The 25,089-nt window shown below is 46.9% G+C and overlaps 1 protein-coding gene and 1 pseudogene across 1 annotated transcript; both read right to left on the bottom strand.

The window, feature by feature from the left end:
- Positions 1–231: 231 nt before the first annotated feature.
- LOC129654595 (40S ribosomal protein S28-like) lies at positions 232–503 on the bottom strand (annotated as a pseudogene).
- Positions 504–8,033: 7,530 nt separating this feature from the next.
- On the bottom strand, positions 8,034–19,160 carry C1R (complement C1r). Its single transcript, XM_055566092.1, has 11 exons — positions 19,006–19,160; positions 18,053–18,281; positions 15,929–16,121; positions 15,452–15,598; positions 15,166–15,362; positions 14,518–14,665; positions 14,289–14,410; positions 11,627–11,705; positions 11,162–11,317; positions 9,585–9,659; positions 8,034–9,128 (listed from the first exon to the last, which is right to left on the bottom strand). Coding segments are annotated over exons 1-11 (2,118 nt in total). The 5' UTR covers positions 19,008–19,160; the 3' UTR covers positions 8,034–8,358.
- Positions 19,161–25,089: the final 5,929 nt, after the last annotated feature.

The raw sequence follows: 25,089 nt of genomic DNA on the forward strand, positions 1-25,089 counted from the left end.
ATGTTAGCTCTAATTTTAGTTTTTAAAGTAACCTCCATTCTGTTCTTCATAGTGACTGTATCATTTTACACTGCCACCAACGGTGTAGGAGAGTTCCCTTTTCCCCACACCTTCTTCAGCATTTATTGTTTGTGGATTCTTTTTTAAACATACAATATAAATGATTTATTAACAGCAGATCATCCTCATGGGCTAAGTGGTCAACCAGACATCCAGAACGGAGCCACAAGTTCAGCGCAGCCTCTGAGCCTCTTGTTCCGACTCCAGGAGGGTGAGCACGTTGCCCTAATGCACGGGGCCTTTCATACCTCGAATGATGGAGTTGCTCACACCGTCCATGAATTCTACATGCACCAACATGACCGTCACTGCAAACCAGTCCTGCCCAGTACCTTGGTGACCCTGGCAAGCTTAATGGGCTGCACACAGCTTGTGTCTGTGGTGGCAGCATGTGGGTGATTGGCTGGAGAGCTATTGTTTGGAGATTTTTTGGTGGTGGCCATTCTGACCAAAGTGAAGTGATACCTCATTGTAGTTTTGAGTTTCATTGCTCTAATAATTAGTGCTGTTGAATATCTTTTCATGTGGTTTTTGGTAGGGTATTATTGGGTCTTCCCTGGTGGCTCAGACAGTAAAGAATCTTCCTGCAGTGTGAGAGACCTGGGTTCAATCCCTGGGTGGGGAAGATCACTTGGAGGAGGGTGTGACAACCCACTCCAGCATTCTTGCCTGGAGAATCCCATGGATAGAGGAGCCTGGTGGGCTATAGTCCATAGTATCACCAAGAGTCAGACCTGACTGAGCGACTTTGCACACACACATCCAGGCTGCTATTACCTCTAATCATCTCACAAGGCTTTTTTCTCCATCCTTCAGTAATTTCCTCGCCTGTGGGTGAATATTTGTAGGGATCTTCTGGAGTTCTCTCTGTGTGGCTGACTCCTCTCTGACACTAAGTTCTGTGCGCTTGTGGCTCTGTATCTTCAACTCAAGGAGTCTGCTGAGCCCTACCTGGGTTTCTCCTAGCACCTCAGCTTCGAATCTCTCTCAAGGCAGTTAAGCTGGGGCAATCATAGTATTCAGTCTCTCAGGAATCATTGTCTTTAGTACCTGAGGGCCAATGTCTCAAAAACCATTGTTTCACATATTTGATGCTTTTGTTGCTGCTATGGTTTGTCTGTTTCAGGAGGGAGGGTCCATCTGACCTCTGTTACTCCATGTTTCTAGGGTGCTAGGGGCGCTAAGTCGCTTCAGTTGTATCCGACTCCTTGTGACTGCTAGGCTCCTCTACCCAAGGGATTTTCCTGGCAAGAATACTGGAGTGGGTTGCCATTTCCTTTTCCAGGCGATCCTCCTGACCCAGGGATGGAACCCACGTCCTTTACATCTCCTGCACTGGCAGGCAGGTTCTTTACCACTGGTGCCACCTGGGAAGCCCTCTCTAATAAGCATTTGTTAAAAACTTCATGGCTTCCCAGGTGGCACAGTGGTAAAGAATACACCTGCCAACGTAGGAGATGCAAGAGACATGGGTTCAGTTTCTGGGTAGAGAGGATGCCCTGGAGGAGGAACTGGCAACCCACTCCAGTATTGTTGCCTGGAGAATTTCATGGACAGAGCAACCTGGTGGGCTATAGTTCATGGGGTCACAAAGACTCAGACACAACTGAGCACATGGACATGACTGAGCACACACAGACACACACACTCAACATGTTCAAAAGAGGATTCATGTTTGTTTGTTTTTTTATAAAATCTCCTCCCCTAGTAATCTTCTGCATCTAGTTGACTTCTTTCCTTTTCTCATCCTTCTCTCTCCAATATTTACTCCATCAGGAAATATTTTGGCTCTCTGCAAATTTTGACTACTTTGTATCACCTCCACTAAATCTACCTGGTCTGAGTTACATCAGTTCTTACCGGGGTAACCATAATTGGTAGCCAGTTACTCCTAACTGGTCCCTTTCATGCTTCCCCACCCACCCCATATATAGTGTGGCCACAATCCAGAAGCCAGAATAAGCCTTTCAGACCATGAGTTTGTATCACTGAGCTCTGTTTTGGCTGTCTTTGTAAGTCCCTAATGGAGCCAGCATGTTCTTGCCTCGGGGCCTTTGCACTGGCTGTTCCCTCTTCCTGAATGTTTTTCCGCTGGGGATTCCCAGGTGGCGCTAGTGGTGAAGAACCTGCCTGCCAATGCAGGATGTAAAGGACAAGGGTTCCATCCCTGGGTCAGGAGGATCACTTGGAGAAGGAAATGGAAACCCTCTCCAGTATTCTTGCCAGGAAAATCCTTTGGACAGAGAAGCCTGGTGGTCACAAAGAGTTGGACACAACTGAAGCGACTTAGTGCCCCTAGCACCTGAAGTCTCTGAATATCTGAATTTTTTCAATCTTTGCTAAATATAAGCTTTCTCAATGAGGTTATTTCCTTAAACCTTTCAAAAATTAAAAATATTTTAATAACAGCTCTGAGAGCTGGAGCATAAAGAAAGCTGAGCTCTGAAGAATTGATACTTTTGAACTGTGGTGTGGGAGAAGACTCTTGGGAGTCCCTGGGACAGCAAGGAGATCAAACCAGTCAATCCTAAAGGAAATCAGTCCAGAATATCATTGGAAAGACTGATGCTGAAGCTGAAGCTCCTATACTTTGGCTACCTGATGCGAAGAACTGACTCCTTAGAAAAGACCCTGATGCTGGGAAAGATTGAAGAAAGGAGGAGAAGGGGATGACAGAGGATGAGATGGTGGGATGGCATCACCGACTCAATGGGCATGAGTTTGAGAAAGCGCCAGGAGTTGGTGATGGACAGGGAAGCCTGGCATGCTGCAGTCCATGGGATCACAAAGAGCTGGACATGACTGAGCAACTGAACTGAACTGACTACAGCTCTGTCTTTGCTTTTGGAACATCTTCCTGTTGTTGTTTAGTCACTGAGTCATGTCCAACTCTTTACAACCCCATGAACTCTAGCCTGCCAGGCTCCTTTGTCCATGGGATTTTCCAGGCAAGAATACTGGAGTTGGTTGCTATATCCTTTTCCAGGGGATCTTCCTGACGCAGGGATGGAACCCACACCACCTGCATTGGCAGGTAGGTTCTTTACCACAGAGTCACGTGGGAAGCCTGGGTAAAACATCTACACGGCTCAAAATTGGGAAGATCAAAAGAGAGTAACTTTTCTTTTCACTCCTATCCTCCCCCAGAAACCACCATTGTTTCTTTTTAACCTTCCAGTGATATTTTATACATATAAAAGCAATATATAACTACTCTTTTAAAAATACAAATGTTGGTATTGTATTACACTGTTCTGCTTCTTACTTTTTTCATTTATCTGTCTTAGAGATTGAATTACTATGTTGTATTCCATTACTTGGATATTCCATAATTTACTTGAAACTTTGGTACTAGAACTTTCAGAATTCAGGATTCTCATACTTTGCTATAAGCAACAATACTGGAGTGTCTACCCTTGTACATAGGTCATTTATCTCATATATGAGAATATCTGTGGGAAAAATTCATGGAGGTGGAACTGTGGGGTCAAAGGAATGTGCCTTTGTAACTTTGATTGCATGTTAGCAAATTGCTGTCTATAGAGTTTGTACCAATTTGCATTCCAAACAAAACAAAACAACCCCCCCCCCCAAAACCAAAACAATGTGTGAGTGACTGTCTTCTCTATATCTTCACCAATGTAATATATTACTGGTAAATCTTATTGGTAAAAAAAGTGGCATCTTAATTTAAATATATTCCTTTTTATGAGCTAGGTTAATCCCAAAAGTCCAAAAGCAATTTGTACTTTTTTCTGTTAATTGCCTATTCACAGAATATTGGTTTTGTCCTTATTTTTCTATTCAGTGCCCTTGAAGAATAAGATGCACATGACTTTGGGGGAAGAGAGTGGGAACCAGGAAGGTCAGAGCAGTCATTGAATTCTCCTGAGGTCACATAAGATAATTACAATAAAGACCAAGGACTCAGAATCTTAAATTTGCCAAGAATCTTAGAAATAACATACAACTGAAATTTTTTAGATCTAGTTTTAGTTTTCACCATTTTCATCTCCACCCACTCCACTCCTGTCTCCATCGGAATCCTGAAAGTGTTTCAGTTCTAAAAACATTTCTAAACATTAAAAAAAAAAAACTGCAATCAGCATATACTCTTCAAATGTAGCCCACGCCACTTGTGTATGCTTTCACGTAGACTCCATGAGAAAACGTTTTCTTTTCATTTTCAACTATAGAAGTCCATAATCCTGAAATCCCCAATCCTGACATCTAAAATGCTCTTAAAAACGGAAAGTGTTATAATAAGTTTGACATCAAAACTTATTTAGTGGCAAAACCTGCCAGTAACTGATGGGTAGCTATCCAGAGTGTTTATCACACTTTCTGTGACTCTTCAAATGTTTTTTCAGAAGCGTTCTTCTTTTTAAAAAACTGGAGTGTAGTTGTTTGCAATGTTGTGCTAATTTCTGCTGTATAGCAAAGTAAATCAGCTATATGTATACATATATCCCCTCTGTTTTGAATTTCCTTCTCATTCAGGTCACCACAGAGCACTGAGTAGAGGTCCCTGTGCTGTACAATAGGTTCTCATTAGTTATGTATTTTATACATAATATTAATAGTGTACATGTCAATCTCCCAATTCATCCCACACCCCCTTTCTCACCCTGCTGTCTGCCGTGTCCACGTGGCTGTTCCCTACATCTGTGTTGCCTCTCCTGCCTGCAAATAGGTTCATCAGTACCATTTTTGTAGATTCCACATGTATGTGAGAATATAGGATATCTGTTTTTCTCTTTCTGACTTACTTCACTTATCTGTGTTCTTGCAAGGTGCTGCCCTGGACACTGCTGTAATATGACGGTATTACATGACACAGATGGTATATTGCATTTCTGAAATCTGTAAAATGTTGAATATTGAAAGGCACTTGGACTCGAGGATGTCAGATTAGGGATTGTGGACCTACATTTAGACTTAACAAACTCATCATTACTCAGGAATGTTTTAACTCTGCCTTGATCTTCCTTAATTCAGGCCTGTGTGAGTCAGCTCAAGTAAGGTTGTTCAGACAAGTCCAGCAGAGTTAGTTGTGCAATAATCAGTTCAGTTCAGTTCAGTTCAGTTGCTCAGTTGTGTCTGACTCTTTGCGACCCCATGGACTGCAGCACAACAGGCCTCCCTGTCCATCACCAACTTCCAGAGTTTACTCAAACTCATGTCCATTGAGTTGGTGATGCCATTCAGCCACCTCATCCTCTGTTCCCTGCTCCTCCCTTCACTCTTTCCCAGCATCAGGGTCTTTTCCCATGAGTCAGTTCTTCGCATCAGGTGGCCAAAGTATTGGAGTTTCAGCTTCAACATCAGTCCTTCCAATGAATATTCAGGACTGATTTTCTTTAGGATTGACTGGTTTGATCTCCTTGCTGTCTAAGGACTCTCAAGAGTCTTATTCAATAACACAGTTCAAAAGCATTAATTCTTCTGTGTTCAGCTTTCTTTATAGTCCAATTCTCACATCCATACATGACTACTGGAAAAACCATAGCTTTGACTAGATGGACCTTTGTTGGCAAAGTAATGTCTCTGCTTTTTAATATGCTATCTAGGTTGGTCATAGCTTTTCTTCCAAGGAGCAAGCATCTTTTAACTTCATGGTTGCAATCACCATCTGCAGTGATTTTGGAGCCCTCCAAAATAAAGTCTCTCACTGTTTCCCTTGTTTCTCCATCTATTTGCTATGAAGTGATGGGACCAGATGCCATGATCTTAGTTTTCTGAATGTTGAGCTTTAAGCCAACTTCTTCACTCTCCTCTTTCACTTTAATCAAGAGGCTCTTTAGTTCTTCTTCACTTTCTGCCATAAGGGTGGTGTCATCTGCATATCTGAGGTTATTGATATTTCTCCTGGAAATCTTGATTCCAGCTTGTGCTTCATCCAGCCCAGCATTTCTCATGATGTCCTCTGCATATAAGTTAAATAAGCAGGGTGACAATATACCTGCAATAATATCATTATAATATTCTGGCGTAAATACTTATAATGTTTATCCCAAGTTTTCAGTCCTTCTCTGGCCTTTAAATATATCTTAAATGATATAAATTATTTGCAAATACTGTTAATAGGATTTCCCTGGTTGTCCAGTGGCTAAGACTCTACACTTCCTCTACAGGGGTACAGGTTCCATTCCTGGTCCAGGAACTAAGACTCCACATGCTGGGAGGTGTGGTCAAAAAGTAAATACATATGTAAATAAATGATTAGAAAAAGTACTGTTAGTGACTCAATTTGGGAACAAAAATTTCATACCACTCTTCTCTTAAGGAATATTTACAGATTGGAAACTGACCAGTTAAAAAAGATCTTGTATTTGTAGCTGTTTATGTGGGAAAATAAGGATTTTCTTTGCAGTGTATAATCAAAACAAAAGACAGAGATATAGTACCTACAACTCTAATGATAAATGTGTGCAGCAACTTAACTATTTCCATTGTGCTGGGAGCCAGCGTGAGGAACTCCGCCCGTGGCAAAGGTCATGAGGAAGGAGGCTCGGCATACGCAAAGGCGGGATCGAGCCTCAGGAGTCTCCCTGGAAATTCTCGAGCATCTACCCCCAAAACCAGAGTCTGCCTACTTTCTGCTTTGTGCTCTCACCTACACCTCTGACTTTATGGGGGGCTGTCCCCTACCACCTCTCTCTGAAAAAAGGGTTAACTTACAGCTCCAGTTAATAAAGTTCCTGGGTGTGACAAGAGTGTTTTAGTTCACAACTGTGAGAGGCATGAGACGTTCTAAACTGTCTGAATACAGATTCCTTTGAGCAGTTAAAAGATTGATTAGAAATTGTATTGGTGAAGGGTTTTTCACTTGTTGGGCCAATGTTTGCTGCTAAGTTTCCATATCCCTTACCTGCTGTGTCCCTGGCAGTGTATTGATTAATATAATTGGTGTAAGTAGTAGCTTTAATGTTTGTAACCTGGGACCCTTGAGTTAATTCTTTTTCTTGTTATAGCCCACCACACCTTTGCCCTATAGGAATGTAACTTTATCTAATGCTTTTGGAGGGTGGCGCCTGACTAATCAATCACCTTTAGAGAAAAATAAGTTTTCTGAAGAAAGGGTCTTAAAATGCTAACAGGCCTCCGGGCCAGAAGATGATGCAAATCACCTAAACTTTTGCATATGATAACTTTGCAGGAAGAAAGCCTGGCTTACTGAATGACTCTACCCCTTCCCCCATTATCCTCTATGCATAACTTAAGGTATAAAAACTACTTTGGAAAATAAAGTGCGGGCCTTGTTCACCGAAACTTGGTCTCCCCATGTTGCTCTTTCTCTCACCTTCTGGCTGAATTGGAGCGTGGAGCCTACTAATTATGCCTGGGCTTCTAAGATATGACCACGGAGGCCTTAGTGTCTCCTCTCCTTTGGGAGAACGGGAGGATGCCTGTGGCCTACGTAGGTGATGCAAATTCCTTATTTTGGAATTTTATTAGTTTCCCACGTAAACCAAGTTATTCAGCCTCTTTTCTCCACTGAATTTCCTCACTGAGCTATCCTTATTTAACCACTCTTTATATCCTTAATTAACGTTTAATTAAGCAATTGTTTCCTGATCCTCGCCAATGCCGTCCCCGCTTCGAATTCCCTGGATCCACTGGGGCTGGACCCCAGCACCATTGACTTCCTATGGGAACATTTTACATATGACTTCACTAAATATTTTTAAAAATCAATTAATTTTTTTGGCTGTGCTGGGTCTTCACTGTTGCATGGGCTTCTCCTATTGCCCAGCACAGGCTCTAGAGTACACTGGCTTCAGTAGTTGCGGCTGGAAGGTTGTGGAGCCCAGGTGCACGGGATCAGTTGCTCTGAAGCACGTGGGATTTTCCCAGAGCAGGGATCGAAACTGTCTCCTGCATTGGCAGGCAGACTCTATGGCAGAGCCACCAGGGAAGCCCTGATGTCATTAAATATATTTATATTTATTAAATCCTGCTTTTAATTCATTTTACACAATGGGATTTCCCATAAAATTTTATTTGGAAGACATTCTATATTCAGTTATGTCATGGTATAAAAATGGAAGAGGACAATGATACCTAGATATGGTGGAATATATCTTGTGCAATTCTTGGGGGAAATAAAGGTGATCTTTGGGTTGTTTCAGGTGAAGAACGTGGATGGGACTATAGAGAAGAGAATTTATTTCACATGGTGTCTTTCTGCATTAGTGATTTTAATATGGATTCTTAGAAGTTATCAACAACTGGTCAGATAAAAAAAATTTTTTTTAATACACTGCTCTCTGGATTCCGACCTAGGTAATCCTGAGGTCAGTCTTCCACTTCCATCACTTTCTTGATCCAGTCCACGTACTTGAGGACATTGGTGTAGAACCCGTACCCTTCACCACACCCAATGCCCCAGGACACGATGCCCGTGGCCACCCAGCGGTCATTTTTCTTATCACTCACTGCAAAGACCCCTCCACTATCCCCTTGGCAGGAATCTTGCCTTGTGGCTGGGTTCCCAGCACAGAACATGTTTTCAGAAAACACATCATTCCTGTTTTTTTGCCGGAGCCAGCGATCGCAAATCTCTCGCTTAGCTACTGGCAGACGGACAAATCTGAGGTTGTGAGAAATTCTCTCCTCCATGATCCCAAAGCCACTGACATAGCCCATGAGACCCGGGTCATAGAGGGTCTCGTTGTCTGGGAGGCAAATGGGCAGGAGGTTGGGGCCCAAGGTGACGCTATTTTCCAGCTCCAGGAGGGCGATGTCCCCCTCGAAGTTGTGGGACTCTTCCTGGCGGTAGTCTGGGTGGATTATGACCCTACGGACCGGGTGGTTGGACAGCTTGGTGATATCTTCCACGTTGATGTGGCCCAGGAACACGTCTAAGTTGGGGCTGCCCTGTGCCTCGTGGTCCTTGGGGTTGATGGTGTGCGCGGCCGTGAGGATCCAGCGGTCCCCCAGCAGCGCGCCACCCCCGGGCCCGTGGATGTTGGTGTAGGCCTGCCAGGGGAAGTTGCCCAGCTTGGCCTTCTGGCCTCCAATGATGCGCTGCCTCTGCTCGACAGGGTGGACCGGCTTCCCGCACACTGGGGAGGAGAAGATGGGTTCAGGGAGAGAAACGTCAGTGCCCGTCGGCCCACCTCCCTCTATGGTCTGTCTCCTCCCCTTTGCCCCTCTTTTTGGTTTAGGACCCTTTCCTTTCTCCCCATCTTCCCACCCCAACCCTCTCCTCACCCCATGTCTTTGGCATATTGTCAGTCATCTCTCCTCGTTCTTATTTATTCTTTCCTGGGGCTTTTCTTGCCCTTTTTATTTATTCTTGGTCTCCCATCTGCTCAGTGAAAAGTCTAGGACTGTCAGGACAGGGCCAGCTCTCTGGGTCCCTCTGCCCTTCTCCTGGGGCATCTCCTCTCCTTTCTTCAGATGCCCCATGTCCGTCTTCAGCTTCAGGCTGGACTGTCTCTCTCTTGTCTATGCCACCCCTCCTCCAGGCCCTGCATGGCTGCCAAGGCCACAGAGGACAGTGGAGGGCTTCCACTCACCTGGCAAACACCGAGGCATCTTCTCTCCTACCAACTCGTTCTTCCAAATGCCCTGAGCTGTGCAGGTGTACAGCCCTGAGGGGAGAAGGGGCTGAGCTCAGGTTGGGGGTGTGTGGGCAGGGGCCAAGAGCACCAAAGCGAGGACAGAATGGAGGAGGAACAAAGGGAAAGATTGGAATACCTGCAGATGGGATACTGAAAGTGTGTTTTTTGAAAAGCTTCATGTGTATGTTTTTGTTTTGATGCTAAATGGAAAAATCAGAATACTTAACTCATATTTGTTGTGATCCCTATGTGTGAAAGTTGACACAAAAACTGGAAGGAACTTATCAAGAAGATCTTATCATTATTGCATCTTGGTGCTGGGTAGTGGGTGATAATGGGAGTTATGTTTTATTGTTTTGTTTTTTGAGGGTATTTGTTTGGCTCTGCTGTGCAAATCTTAGTTTCCCAACCATAGATTGAAGCCAAGCCTTCAGCAATGAAAGCATGGAGTCCTAATTGCTGGACCATCAGGGAATTACCTGTAGCTATGTTTTCTGACTATGGACTTACCCGTAGCTATGTTTTCTGATTGTGGACAGTGTACCTTGCTTGACCTCAACATTTTATCGCATTGAAGCACCTTGGTGATGCTTTCAGATATGCATCATTACCCTCCTCCTAGACACAAGGAGGGCTTCCCTTGTGGCTGAGATGGTAAATAGCCAGCCTGCAGTGAAGGAGACCAAGGTTTGATCTCTGGGTCAAGAAGTACCCTGGAGAAGGGGAAGGCTACCCATTCCAGTATTCTTGCTTGGAGAATTCCATGGACAGAGGAGCCAGGCAGCCTACAGTCCATGAGGTATCAGAGTCGGACTAACACTAGAATTGAGGAAACTGGGTTTAAATAATTTATACAAGGTCATATAACTTCTAAGTGCCAGAACCAAGATGCAAATGGAAAGTTGTCTTACTTCAAAGTCCAGCTCTTAAATAATACCGTATATAGCCTGTAAACATGGAGAAGGACATGGCAGCCCACTCCAGTATTCTTGCCTGGAGAATCCCATGGACAGAGAAGCCTGGCAGGCTACAGTCCATAGGCTCACAAAGAGTCAGACATGACTGAATGACTAATAACAGCAACAACAATAGCCTATAAACAAGATATTTTTTTCTTTTTTTTGGCATATTTTAAACCTACAAATCATGTGATTTCTTTCATTAAAAAGTTTTCAAGATACCCATTGATGAGTCTGAAAGCAATTTAGTAATGTAAAGTCACAACACAGCAACCTGAGAGGGGATGTGGGGAGAATGCCGAGGAAACCCACTGATAAACCTGTAGTAGGGGTGCTGGTGGGGGTGGTAATGGTGGGGTTGGGGGTGAGAGAGAGCTGTTTATGAGATTTGAGTCTTTCATTCTATCAGCTCAAATGTTTCCTCTTTCAACCTTATTAGAAGCCTCTTGGCACCCCTGAAGCCAGTGCCCGGGATAAATATCTTAATATTCCCTCCTTGGAGACTCTGTTGAAAGAAATAGCAGAAGATGTTCCAACAAGAGGGAGAAGACAGCCATTTACACGTGTCCCTACCTCGCTCAGACTTGCTTGTGCCGCCTTTGGTGTGCATCTTGTAGAAGGGCTCATGGCAGTAGTACTGGATACGTGCCTCGTAGGTGTTCACCCCCTCTCTGGTGGTGTAATTGAAGGCCCCGTTGAGCAGGCTTCGGGGCTGCCCACAGTTCTTGACTTGGAGAGAACACAGGGTCTTGTGAGAACTGAGAAGGACTGTACCGGAACCTCAGTGGGAAGGGTGGGAACCCGCTGAGAGCCTTCGGGAAATATGGTCATTGGGGGCTCTTGTGATGCATGAGGACTGGATGGGATAAAACTCAGTTCTGGGCAGAGCCCCTCATCTGCAGAGATGAAGGTCGACTGGTTCCCAGTGGGCTGGAGCCTTCAAAGGACAAGTCAGGGGAATGGCTTTTGGGAGTGATGCTTAGGCCTGACCCTCTTCCCTTCTCCTGGGGGGAGACACATGCTTGAGTTGCAACTTACTCCTGCACCTGGGCATGGCACGGTGCCATGTGCCATCATCCTGGCAGACAGCTGTGAAGGACAGGAGTGCCTTGTTCCCCTGTTGGAGCAGAGGTGGAGCAGCCATTAGTACAAGGAGGCCCTGAGGCTCCCTCCTGCCCTTGCCCACAGGGGAGCAGTAAGGATGCAAAGTCAGCTCTCAGCCCTTGAACCTCAACACCTGTGGTCGTGTCTCCTGGGCCCTTCTTCCTAGCTGGTCCTCTCAAACCAGACTGACAGATGGGCGCACTGAGCCACCCAGCAGGAAGTCAGAGCTGGGGACTTGCCTGGTGGTCTAGTAGTTAAGAATCTGTCCTCCAGTGTAGGGGATGTGGGTTCAATCCCTGTTCAGCGAACTAAGACCCCACATGCTGGGGAGCAACCAAGTTCGAATGCCACAACTACTGAGCCCACATGCTGACACAGCCAAATAAGTAAATAAATAAATAGTTTTTTAAAAAATATATCAGAGCTAGGGCTAGTTGTTATACCCAATAATCCCCTCTCTAGACTCTTGAGGGGATTTCAAGAATTTCCACTGAGGTCCAGTTGAACCCCATAATTTTATTTTTAAAAATATTTATTTATTTATTTATTATTTATTTTGGCTGCTTTGGGTTTTAGTTGTGGCACTCAGGATCTTCAGTCTTCATTGTGGGATATTTAGTTGAGGTATGTGGGGTCAGGTTTCCCGACTAGGAATCGAACCCAGGCTGCCTGCATTGGGAGTGCAGAAACTCAGACACTGGAATACCAGTGAAGTCCCTGAACTTCACAGTTTTAAATTAAAAAGCAAACAAGCCACAAGCACAGTTGCACGTTCTCTGCATTGAAACAAAAGTCTCTGCCCTGAAGTAGGGCCGTGTTTCTTCCCTCTGGACTGCCCTGCCAGGTAAGCCCCGTATCACCCCATCGCTCCCAGGCTGCAGTCTCCTCAAGGCTAAGGGCCTTTCCTAAAATGCTAGCACAGCCCAGCCACTTTCAAGGGGGCTCAAGATGCTGACATATGCTAGGTGCTGTCTTAGGCCAGCAGATGGCAGGGACAGGCCAGGAGACAGCACCCTCTGAAACGAAAAGTAATTGGGCAACATGAATGAGTTTTATTAACACCAACAATCATCTCAGATTGTTAGCCCTGGAACAGACTGCAAGAGAATGTGTATAAGAACTAGGATATCTGAGCAAAATGTAAATTATCATGTAGTCGCTCAGTCATGTCCCTACTGTTTTGCAACCCCATGGACTGTAGACCGTCAGCTTCCTCTGTCCATAGACTTATCCAGGCAAGAATACTGGGGTGGGTTGCCATATCCTTCTCCAAGGGAATCTTCCCCACCCAGGGATTGAACCAGTGTCTCCTGCATTGCAGGTGGAATCTTTACTGCTGAGTCAAATAAAAAGTAAATAATGTGAGATAAACTAGGTTTAAAGTTGATGATGTGAATGATAAGTAACAAGGTAAGGGTGCTGGGGGCATAGACGGGGCAGGTTGCAACCTGAACGGGGTGGAGGGGTGTGCCCAGGACCCCCAGTCCTTCCTGGACTAATGAGAAGTGATCTGGCTGACTCATTTCTATTCAAAGGGAAGCTCCACGAAACCTGTGTGAACATGTGCATTTCTTTTTACTGTACTTCCCACATCCAGAACACTGCCTGTCACTGAATCAACTTAAAATGTTTGTTGGGTGAATTCACCACAACAAACCAAAGGTCTCTTCTCTGATTCAAGGTGGGTCTTCCGAGGGGACCTACTGGACAAAGATGGGATGTCCAGTCCCAGGTCCCTGGCCAGGGTAACTCCAATTGTATGGTTTATAAAAAATAGCATTAATTAATTAATTATTATTATTAATTGCCTTCACTGGTTCCTCACTGCTTTCAGTAGTTGTGGCGCATGGGCTTAGTTGCCCTGAGACATGTGGGCTCTCAGTTCCCCAGCCAGGGATTAAACCCATGCCCCCTGCACTGGAAGGTGGATTCTTAACCACTGGACCACCAGGCAGTCCCAAGAGTAGCATTTTAGTTTCCCAGCTTTTGTGAGATTGACCAATGGAGCAAACCACATTCTTTCCTGGGTCAGCAAAGCTCTGGACAGGGTGGTGGGTCTGGGGTAAGACCACCGGTGGACATAAACGGAGCCTCTTCTGATAGTCCGATCGGGAATGCTGCCTGATTCATGAATCTTTGAGTAAAGCTATGTAGGTTTTAAAAACAAAAACCGAGAGCCCTGGAGCAAGAAGCAGGGGATTTGTTCCCGGTCCCTGCTGTACACAATCCCAGTGATGTTGAGTGAGTGAGGCCTGGCACTTCAACTCTACCCCCACCTGTTTCGTTCCTCACTGTATAGTGAGTTATAGGATGAGGTCCTGTAGTTCTTAGACTTGGCTGGGCATTAGAATCACTGAGTAACTGTGGGTAATCCTGACACCCATGCTCCCCTTCAGGCCCATGGACTAGTCTCTAGCAGGGGACTGGACATCAGAATCTTGAAATCGTATTTCCAGTGTGCAGTCAAGTTGGAGCAGGCCGGGTAACCCTTCCAGCTCAAACATGCTTATGTTTCCATGTAGGGCTGAGCCTCCATCTTCCGTGTGAATTATGCTGGACTCTGGGTCAGCTCCCTCCCCTTGGCCCTGGCTCTTACCTCCACGAGCTCATAGCCTTTTTTGCAGGTGGCGATGAAATAGTCCCGGTACTGGTATTGAGGCTGCAGGTCCTGAATGATGGTGAATGAGTCCAGGGTCTTGGGCTGGGGGCACTTGATGACTGTTAGGGAGACCAGAGGGCATGTTTTTTTCCGAGCCACTGGCCTCCTTTCTACCTGCCTCATCCTGCCCCCTTTCTGGCCCATGAGGGGCCCCGGGCAGCCTTACCTTCACTGGTGTAGTACAGCTTCCAGCCCCGGCTGTCCCCTGACTCGTCCGTGAAGAAGAGCAGGTCCACCGAGTTGCTTTGGGCATCAATGCGCTCGGGCCTTTGCTTTCCACAGAACTCACCGATGTTCCTCCCGCTGACATAGATCTGTGGAGGCGGGGGAATGGAGGGAGGGTCATGTCTCCAATTCAGATACAGGGCCAGGGCGGTGGTGCTGGTGGTGTGGATCCTGCTTGGTGTATGTTTTAAGCTGGAGGGGAGTAGGCCTCCCGAGGACCCACCGGTCTGGAGTGTGCGCTAAGTTGCTGAGTCGAGTCCAACTCTTTGCGACCTTATGGACAGTAGCCCACCAGGCTCTCTGTCCATGGAATTCTCCAGGCAAGAATACTGGAGTGGGTTGCCATGACCTCCTCCAGGGGATTTTCCCTACCCAGGGATTGAACCTGAATCTCTTACATCTCCTGCATTGGCAGATGGGTTCTTTACCATTAGAGCCACCTGGGAAGCCAGGTGTGTAGGACAACTCATGTGGGACATTGGCCATTTCTGCACCCATTGGCCAGACAGTCCAGTGGGGAGGAGGGATGAGAGGAGACGTGTGGGGATGGGGACGAGAGGATTTCTCTGTGTGGGTGGGTTGGCTGTACCTGCAGCTGGTCGTAGGGACAGTGTATTTGCTGGTGGTCATCGATTTCAAAAGGCTCCAGGAACTGGAGGTGGAGGGTGTGGCCTCGCTCTACTCGGATACTGTAGTTGCAGCGCAGGTCAGGGGGGTAGGGCCCGGGGTACTCCAAGCTGGAGATGTAGCCTGAGGGCTCCGTGAACAGCTCGCTGCTGCATTCGGCTGGGAGAGCAGAGCGGGAGCGGGTCACCCAGCGAGCCCCACCTTGCTCAGTCCCTGCCTCCTCTGAGACCACCCAGGCAAGACCTCACCCTGGCAGGAACGCCCATCCTGCTGGAGCTCATAGCCTGGACGGCAGGAGCAGAAATAGCCGCCGACGTAGTTGTGGCACAGGTGCTGGCACCGGGCCGGGGGGTCCTCCTCGACTGAGTTGAGCTGCAAGGCACATTCGTCCAGGTCTGGAAGAGATTCCAGAAGGAAGGATTCAATTCCACAGAAGCCAGGGTGGGGGGCGGGGCAGGGACCTGTGGAGGCGCTGGTCTCAGAGAGGTCACTCATCAGAGGCCTAAGGACAAGGTTATCTCAGGCCACCTGGAACTGCCGGCCCCTCTGACCCTTTCTGGGACCTGCCCAGTGGGGACAGGGCCCTGGTGGATAGCTCTCTCCTAGAAAAAGCTCTCTTGGGAAAAAACAAGAAGGCCTGGCTTCCCGATTCTTTGGATTCAAGAATCCCCTTTTCTGGCTCCCATTCAGTATGAGCCCAGGAGACCAGCACAGGCACCACTCACCCACGGCTTGGTAGTACCCCAGGAAGCCCTTGTAGAACATGGTGGTGCCATTCTCCTCGTTGGAGAAGTCCGAGTGGAAGGTCAGCAGCATCTTGTTCCCTTGGGACATGAATTCCTTGCTTCCTGGGGGGTTGCCCAGGGGAGAACCCAGCTGCCCGCAGAACCTCCCCATGGTCTTCTTATCAGCAGAAATCTGTGGAGGAGGGACAGGCGGACAAGCTGTTGAGGGGACATGTCCCATGTGGAAGGTTATGAAGGTCATCCTTCTCTTGTCCCAGAGAGGGCATTCCTCCCCCCCCCCCCCCACCCCCAGCCCTTCTGGATGGTCTCCAGCTGCTCTCTGCCTGCTGGGCTCTGGCTGTTCCAACTTCCCCAGAGGCCTTTCCTCTGTCCTGCATCCCCACCGACTGATCTTGCATGTTATCCTGTGTCTGGGACTCGGCCTTGCCTTTCTATGACCCCCAGCTATGACAAACCTAGACAGCATATTAGAAAGCAAAGACATCACTTTGCTAGAAAGGTTCGTCTAGTCAAAGCTATGATGTTTCCAGGAGTCATGTATGGATGTGAGAGTTGGATCATAAAGAAGGTTGAGCACTGAAAAACTGATGCTTTCAAACTGTGGTGCTGGAGAAGACTCTTGAGAGTCCCTTGGACAGCAAATAGATCAAACCAGCCAATCCTAAAGGAAATCCACTCTGATTGTTCACTAGAAGGACTCATGCTGAAGCTGAAGCTCCAATATTTTGGCTACGTGATATGAAGAGCTGACTCATGGAAATAGTCCTGATGCTGGGAAAGAGAGAAGGCAGGAGGAGAAGGGGATGACAGAGGATGAGATGGTTGGATGGCATCACTGACTCAATGGATGAATTCAAGCAAACTCTGAGACATGCTGAAGGACAGGGAAGCCTGGTGTGCTGCAGTCCATGGGTTTGCAAAGAGTCTGACATGACTTAGTGACTGAACAACAACATGTGTCAGACCTTTCTTTACCCCCATCTCTTCCCGTGTCCACCTCCCACTGGAATCCTGGTTGCCTTTACCTGGTTTCTATCATTCCTTCATCCCTAGAGGCAGGATGGTCGGCTTTACCCTCTGTCCTGTCCTTCACCTTGTCTTGGTCAACCCATTCCTGTCCAGCCATGACTCCTGATATTCAGCTGAATGTGAGCATCTGGGACCTGCCAGCTTAGAAGGCATCACTGAGCTCTCCTTACCTCTTCCTTCACAGATTCCTTAACTCCTGCAAAGCAGAAGACGTCCCTTCTCCTATCTCATCCCCACTTTGCCTGCTACCAGCACTGCTGACATCCCAAGTCCTCTGGGCTGGGAAGATACAGCATTTTCATGGTGTGCTTTTATACCCTCCAGGGGATCTCCTGGAAATAGTATTTATGGGTTGTGTGTAGGCTCTATCTGAATCCTGAATCAAGAATCTCATTTTTTAATTTTTATTTTATTTTTAGGTTGTGCTGTGCAGCATGTGGAATCCCTAACTTAGGTTAGTTCCCCAACCTAAGTTCCCCAGGAATCAACCCTGGGCCCCCTGCCTTGGGAGCACAGAGTCTTAGCCACTGGACCACTGGGGAAGTCTCCAGGAATCTCATTTTTATAGGATGTAGAAAGAGGGACTGAGACGATGCCCTTGGTGGTGACAGAGGAGGGGACTGAGCCCACTGTCCTGGCTGGAGACCACCCTTGAGCCACCACCACACACATGCTGCTTCCCCACGTCCCTGTGCTCCTGGTGAGGAGGCAGCCACGGTGACACTCTCCATGGCAACAGGGAAACCGAGGCATGGAAGTTTCCAAAATCCTCCGGGCAAGTAAGCAGACAGGGAAGGTTTTTCTGACTCCTGTGGACAGTGCATTCCCCAAGAGCAGGGCCTGTCCCCTCCCTCTCTGTTTCTCCCCTCTGTGCTCCACAAGGGTCTCTCAGAGCAGTGGCCTCCCATCCTCGACACCCCTGGACTTCCAGAGCCCCACCTGGCCATCAGCTTTCACCGGCTTGAGGCTGTGTCCCCAGGCAGGGTGTCCTAGCCAGGCCGGTCAGAACCCGGGTCCCCTGGTTCCAGAAACACTCAGTTCTCCCTCTGCCCACCCCCCTAACCTGTCCCCTACCTTGACATAGTCATAGAGACAACCTTCCGAAGGCTCCAGGTCAAACTGCCAGAAGACAAGCTTCACCTTGTACCCCGTGGGTACTGTGATCACAGTGGTCCTCTCAAAATTGTTAGGGTAAGGCTTGGGGAACAGCGGGGACATCACCTCCCCATAGAGCTTCTGAGGGGTGGGTATGGCACCTCCCACCCTGTAGAACAGGACTGGCAGCAGGAGGTACAAGAGCCACCTGCCAAAAGAAAAAAGGTGTCTGTAGGGCAGGAGGGGTGCAGACCCTTGTTGTTTGGTAGGGGTGGGATTGCCTTACCGCTGGGCATTTTCCTCTCGGTCCATTCTAGCTCTCAGGGAGATGTCCTAGGGTGGGTGGGGAGGGTGCTGGGGGGAGGCTGGTCTCTGCAGCTGCTGCACTGGGTGCGCCTCCCCAGGCCAGTGTACCCAGTCCAGAGGTCATCGTGCTCCCCCCACCTCTCTCCCCAGCCTCTTCCTTGCCCTGTTGCATCACTCTGCTCCCCTTCCAGGAATTGGGCTGGCTTGGGACCAGTAAACTGAGGGTGGGGGTTTCTAATCATGGTCTCTGAAATGGCTCCCACATGCTCAGCAAGGCCTCTGGGAGAGACCACCTATGGAAGAGTGTCTCAGGCACAGAGGCTGACTGTCTAGGCCGAGGGAGGGACCACCCCACTGTGACCCCTACCTTGCTGCTCCCTGTGAGCTGGAGGAGGAAGGCAGTGTGGCCTCACCTCCTGGGTCTGAGCCTCCTTTCTCCTTCGGAGGAGAGATGGGGCATGCATTTTTGAGTGTGCACATGTGGGCACACTGGAGGGATAAGGTATATGGGGAGGGTCAGGGTGCTCCCAGCTCCCTGAGTAAGTCTGGGACAGGGGGCCCCCAGTGCCCAGGATCGTCCCCTCTGGTGTCTCCCTCCCTCCTTGGTCCCCACCAGGCTTACTCACATTTCTCAAGGCCTGTTGTTGGATCCCTGACTCTGTGACAGCGTCTTCATGCAGTCTGGGTGCAGAGAGAGCAGGGTCACGCAGAGGAGGGAAGGGGGAGGGAGGGACTGTGGAGGGGGAAGGGGTGACCATTCCGGGAGGAAGGTTGTAGGGAATGAACTATTTGCATAAACAAAACCAAAAAAGAAAAAAAAACAATTCTGTTTCGGTTTAGTTTGGGTTGTGAAATGCCTGGTGGTGCTGCCACCTGCTGGCCTTCAGGGTAAGGGCTAGAGAAGGTTCTGCATTTTTAGGGACAGAAAGCCTTGGGTTGGAGGCCCAGATGTCCCTTTCTAAATCTGATGGGAATCCCGCCCCTCTTCCTCAGGGCCCTTTCTGGTGACTGCAGCTGAGTGTTCCGGGTTCCTACCCAAAGAGCAGTGGAAATCGCAGTTGAGGGGGGTCTTTTGTGACCCTCTCTTCTCCTTTAACCCCAGTCCTTAGTTAGCCAGAAGCTCTGGTACAGGAATGACCAAGGTTCAATGCCCAGGATAATGGGACAGGAGCAAGGATTAGAGACGGGGAGTGCAGGAGGGCACAGAGGAGAGAGAAGCTTGTTTGACCTGGGGTCCTGCCCTGCTTCCCTCCGCAATGACAGAGGGAACTTACCTGAAGCTCTAGTAGTTGAAAATCCGCGTTTCCAATCCCTGGTCAGGGAACTAAGATCCCACACGCCATGTAGTGCAGCTAATAAAGATGTTTAAAAAAATGACAAGTAGTGACCCCAAAGCACCACTAGGGTCTGTTTTAAGTCCCTCCCTGGACTTCCCTGGTAGTCCAGGGATTAAGACACCCAGCTTCCCAGGCAAGCAGCATGGCTTTGATCCCTGGTCAGGGTACTAAGATCCCAGCCAAAAAAAAAAAAAGAAAAAGTCCCTTCCTCCCCGCTCAATGGACTCAGGCCTGCTAATGAGCTTGTCCCAGAAGGTAATTGCACCCCACTCCAGTACTCTTGCCTGGAAAATCCCATGGACAGAGGAGCCAGGTAGGCTGCAGTCCATGGGGGTCGCTGAGGGTCAGACACGATTAAGCGACTTCACTTTCACTTTTTACTGTTATGCATTGGAGAAGGAAATGGCAACCCACTCCAGTGTTCTTGCCTGAAGAATCCCAGGGACGGGGGAGCCTGGTGGGCTGCCATCAATGGGGTTGCACGGAGTTGGACAGGACTGAAGTGACTTAGCAGCAGTAGCAGCTTAGGGAAACAAGGGCAGCCGAGGATGGGAAGGAGACATCCTTTTATCCTCAGCATCTGGTCCAGAGTGTGAACCCCTGAAGGTCTTGGCACCAAGGGCTGGGCAAACAGGCTGGCTGTGGACCACCAGTTGTGGATGTGACTGGTAATGGAAGTAAAGTCTGATGCTGTAAAGAACAATATTGCATAGGAACCTGGAATGTTAGGTCCAAAATCAAGGTAAATTGGAAATGGTCAAACAGGAGATGGCAAGAGTGAACACTGACATTTTAGGAATCAGTGAACTAAAATGAACAGGAATGGGAGAGTAGGAGGAGGAGTAGGTCAGATGACCATTGTATCTACAACAGTGGGCAAGATTCCCTTAGAAGAACTAGAGTAGCTCTCATAGTCAACAAAAGAGCCCAAAATGCAGTACTTGGGTGCAATCTCAAAAAACCACAGAATGCAAAGAAATAGAGGAAAACAATAGAATGGGAAAGACTAGAGATCTCTTCAAGAAAATTAGAGATACCAAGGGAACATTTCACACAAAAATGGGCACAATAAAGAATATGGTATGGACCTAACAAGCAGAAGATATTAAGAAGAGGTGGCAAGAATACACAGAAGAACTATACAAAAAAGATCTTTATGACCCAGATAACCATGATGGTGTGATCACTCGCCTAGAGCCAGACAACCTGGAATGGGAAGTCAAGTGGGCCTTCAGAAGCATTACTACAAACAAAGCTAATGAAGGTGATGGAATTCCAGTTGAGCTCTTTCAAATCCTAAAAGATGATACTGTGAAAATGCTGCACTCAATATGCCAGCAAATTTGCAAAACTCAACAGTGGCCACAGGACTGGAAAAGGTCAGTTTTCATTCCAATCCCAAAGAAAGGCAATGCCAAAGAATGCTCAAACTACTGCACACTTGCACTCATCTCACACGCTAGCAAAGTAATTTTGAAAATTCTCCACGCTTGCTGCAATAGTATGTGAACCAAGAACTTCCAGATGTTCAAGCTGGATTTAGAAAAAGCAGAAGAACCAGAGATCAAATTGCCAACATCTGTTGGATCATAGAAAAAGCAAGAGAGTTCCAGAAAAACATCTATTTCTGCTTTATTGACTATGCCAAAGCCTTGAACTATGTGGATCACCACAAACTATGGAAAATTCTGAAAGAGATGGGAATACCAGACCACCTGACCTGCCTCCTGAGAAATCTGTAGGCAGGTCAAGAAGCAACAGTTAGAACTGGACATGAAACAAACTGGTTCCAAATTGGGAAAGGAGTATGTCAAGGCTGTATATTGTCACCCTGCTTACTTTTTTAACTTATATGCAGAGTACATCATGTGAAATGAAGTACATTTCATTTCGGGCTGGATGAAGCACAAGCTGGAATCAAGATTGCCAGGAGAAATATCGATAACCTCAGATATGCAGATGACACCACCCTTATGGCAGAAAGCAAAGAGGAACTGAAGAGCTTCTTGATAAAAGTGAAAGAGGAGAGTGAAAAAGCTGGCTTAAAACTCAACATTCAAAAAACTAAAATCATGGCATCTGGTCCCATCACTTCATGGCAAATAGATGGGGAAACAATGGAAACAGTGACAGACTTTATTTTCTTGGGCTCCAAAATCACTGCAGATGCTGACTGCAGCCATGAAATTAAAGACACTTGCTTCTTTGAAGAAAAGCTATGGTTAACCTAGATAGCATATTAAAAAGCAAAGACATTACTTTGCCGACAAAGGTCCATCTTATCAAGTGAAAGTCGCTTAGTCGTTTTCCATTCTTTGAGACTCCATGGAATTCTCCAGGCCAGAATACTGGAGTGGGTAGCCTTTCCCTTCTCCAGGGGATCTTCCCAACCCAGGGATCGAACCCAGGTCTTCCAAATTCCAGGCTGATTCTTTACCAACTGAGCTAGTGTGGAAGCCCATCTAGTCAAAGCTATGGTTTTTGCAGTAGTCATGTATGGATGTGAGAGTTGTCAACGTAGTCCATGGGGTAGCTTAGAGTCCACAGAGTCAGACATGACTCAACGACTGAACTGAACTGAAGGTCATCACTAAATGTAGTCTGAGAGCAGGCACACAGAGGAGGCCAGGTGGGTCCTGGTTGGAGGGTTTCTCCAGCAGGCTTGTTTGTTGGAGCCGAGGAGTGGATGTGCTGGCAGGGCTGATCCATGACATGACCCACACACGGTCTGTGCCCTGTCAGATAAGGAAGGACAAAAGATAGGGGAGAGGGTGAGGGCCAGATCAGGGGGCAAGAAAGAGGGGGCATCTAGGGACTTACCTGGTGGTCCAGTGGTTAAGAGTTCACCTTCCAATGCAGGGGGCGAGGGTTTGAACCATGGTTGGGGAGCTAGGATCTCACATGCCTTGTAAAAAAAACCCCAAAACATAAAACTGAAGCAATATTGTAACAAAGTCAATAAAAACTTTAAAAAATGGTCCACACAAAAAAATCTTTAAAAAGAAAGAGTTGGCATCTTGTCTAACAAATGCAAATTAATATCTGGACGGCAGTGTGTGTGTGTGTGTTGTGTGTTCACCGTGAGGGTAGGATGGCAGATGTGCGCTAGAAGAGGTGGTTCAAGAAGGGAAGTCTTGGCAGAAGCTCTCCCATCTGTCCTAGGGGTTCTGTCCTGGGATCATGTAACACGACTGGACCTCATTAACTTAGCTCCTGCCTGACCCCCACTCTGCCCAACCACACACAACAACCTTGACTTGTACATAGTGTTAGGCTTTCCTGGTGGATCAGCTGTAAAGAATCTGCCCCTTGTAGGAGACCCGAGTTCAATACCTGGTTTGGGAAGATCCCTTGGAGGAGGCAATGGCAACCCACTCCAGTTTTCCTGCCTGGAGAATTACATGGACAGAGGAGCCCGGCAGGCTATAGTTCATAGTGTCGCAAACAGGTGGACATGACTGAATGACTTAACACTTTCAGCTCCTTCATATGTTGTGTTATACCCTTGACAGAAAGAAGAAATGGCCATGTGACGATTGCTCATGAACTTGTTTTGAAATCAGTATTGAAGACACTGTTATATTGATCATGCCTTTTATGATTTGATTCTGGGGAGAAAAAAATTTCTTAAGGTAATGTAAGTTTTTCCTCTGAGGATATATTTATATCTATATAACTATATCAGTTCAGTTCAGTCTCTCAGTTATGTCCGACTCTTTGCAACCCCATGGACTGCAGCATACCAGGCTTCCCTGTCCATCACCAACTCCTGGAGCTTGCTCAAACTCATGTCCATCGAATTGGTGATGCCATCCAACCATCTCTTCCTCTGTCGTCCCCTTCTCCTCCTGCCTTCAATCTTTCCCAGCATCAGGGTCTTTTCCAATGAGTCAGTTCTTCACATCGGGTGGTCAAAGTATTGGTGTTTCAGCCCCAGCATCAATCCTTCCAATGAATATTCAGGACTGATTTCCTTTAGGATTGACTGGTTTGATCTCCTTGAAGTCCAAGGGACTCTCAAGAGTTTTCTCCAACACGACAGTTCAAAAGCATAAATTCTTCAGAGCTCAGCTTTCTTTATAGTCCAATTTTCACATCCATACATGACCACTGGAAAAACCATAGCTTTGACTAGATGGACATTTGTCAGCAAAGTAGTGTGTCTTCTTTTTAATATGCTCTGCTTTTAATGTCTCTGCTTTTTAATCTTTTGATATGCTGTTTATATTTAATTATATACCTGTACCTATATCTGTATCTACCTCTATCTATATCTAGATATGTCTAGATCAAAATATATCGACACAGACATTTGATTCCACTGTTTGCTAAATTTTATTGAGTATATATTAGTTTTATTTATCTATTTTGATGATTGAAAAAATGATACAATTTCTCCCTGCCAAGGCAAAAACACATACACCTAGATATAAAAATAAATAAATAAAATTAATATATGCTCATTAAATACAATTTAGCAAATAGTGGAGAATAGGGGGAAACAAAACAGACAAAATAACACTAAAGGTAACTCAGTTTAATATTTTGGGCATTTGGTACTGTGTATAGGTTTCAGCTGTCTGTGGCTCTGGAGTAACACCTGAGAAACGACTAAGACTAGGTTAGAAAGTCCATGTTTGACTAAAAAAACTGGGTTTCAAAAGTGGTGGGCCTGAGGGAATTTCCTGGTGGTCCAGTGGTTAGGACTCTGGGCCTTCGATGCTATGGACCTGGGTTCAATCCCTGGTTGGGGAGCTAAGATCCCAAATTTCATGACTCAGCCAAAAAACTGAAAAAGCAAAACAACCAAAAATCCCAAATGGTGGACCTGAACCCTCATCTGTTGCTGGTGTTGCTGGTAAAACGGTGCAGTCACCGTGGGAAACAGCATGGCAGAGCCTCAAAGAGTTACAGAGAGTTAGGACATGTGTGTGTGTGTGTGTGTGCGTGTGTGCACTCATTCATGTCTGACTCTTTGCAACCCCATGGACTGTAGTGCCCCAGGCTCCTCTATCCATGCAATTCTCCAGGCAAGAATACTGGAGTGAGTTGCCATTTCCTCCTTCAGGGGATCTCCCTGTCTCGTAGATCACATCCTTGTTTCCTGTGTCTCTGGCATTGCAGATGGATTCTTTACTGCTGAGCTGCCAGGGATGTGAACCAGCAATTCCAGTAGAGAACTGAAGACTCTTTAAACAGAAATTTGTGCAGGAATGCTCACTGCAGCAATATCCATAAAAAGCAAATAGTGAAAATGACCCAAATATCAACCCATCGCTGAATGTGTAAACAAAATGTATTTCACCCACACAGTGGAATTCTATTCAGACGTGAAAAGAAATGGAGTACTGACACCCATTACAGCGCGGGTAA

This window comes from Bubalus kerabau, chromosome 1 (assembly GCF_029407905.1).
Source record: "Bubalus kerabau isolate K-KA32 ecotype Philippines breed swamp buffalo chromosome 1, PCC_UOA_SB_1v2, whole genome shotgun sequence".
Taxonomy (NCBI): Eukaryota; Metazoa; Chordata; class Mammalia; order Artiodactyla; family Bovidae; genus Bubalus; species Bubalus kerabau.

Coding starts and splice junctions, on each gene's coding strand:
- C1R (XM_055566092.1), bottom strand. Junction 14,411..14,517: donor GCTGTACTACACCAGTGAAG/GTAAGGCTGCCC, acceptor TCTCCCTAACAG/TCATCAAGTGCCCCCAGCCC. Junction 11,318..11,626: donor TGCCATGCCCAGGTGCAGGA/GTAAGTTGCAAC, acceptor GTTCTCTCCAAG/TCAAGAACTGTGGGCAGCCC.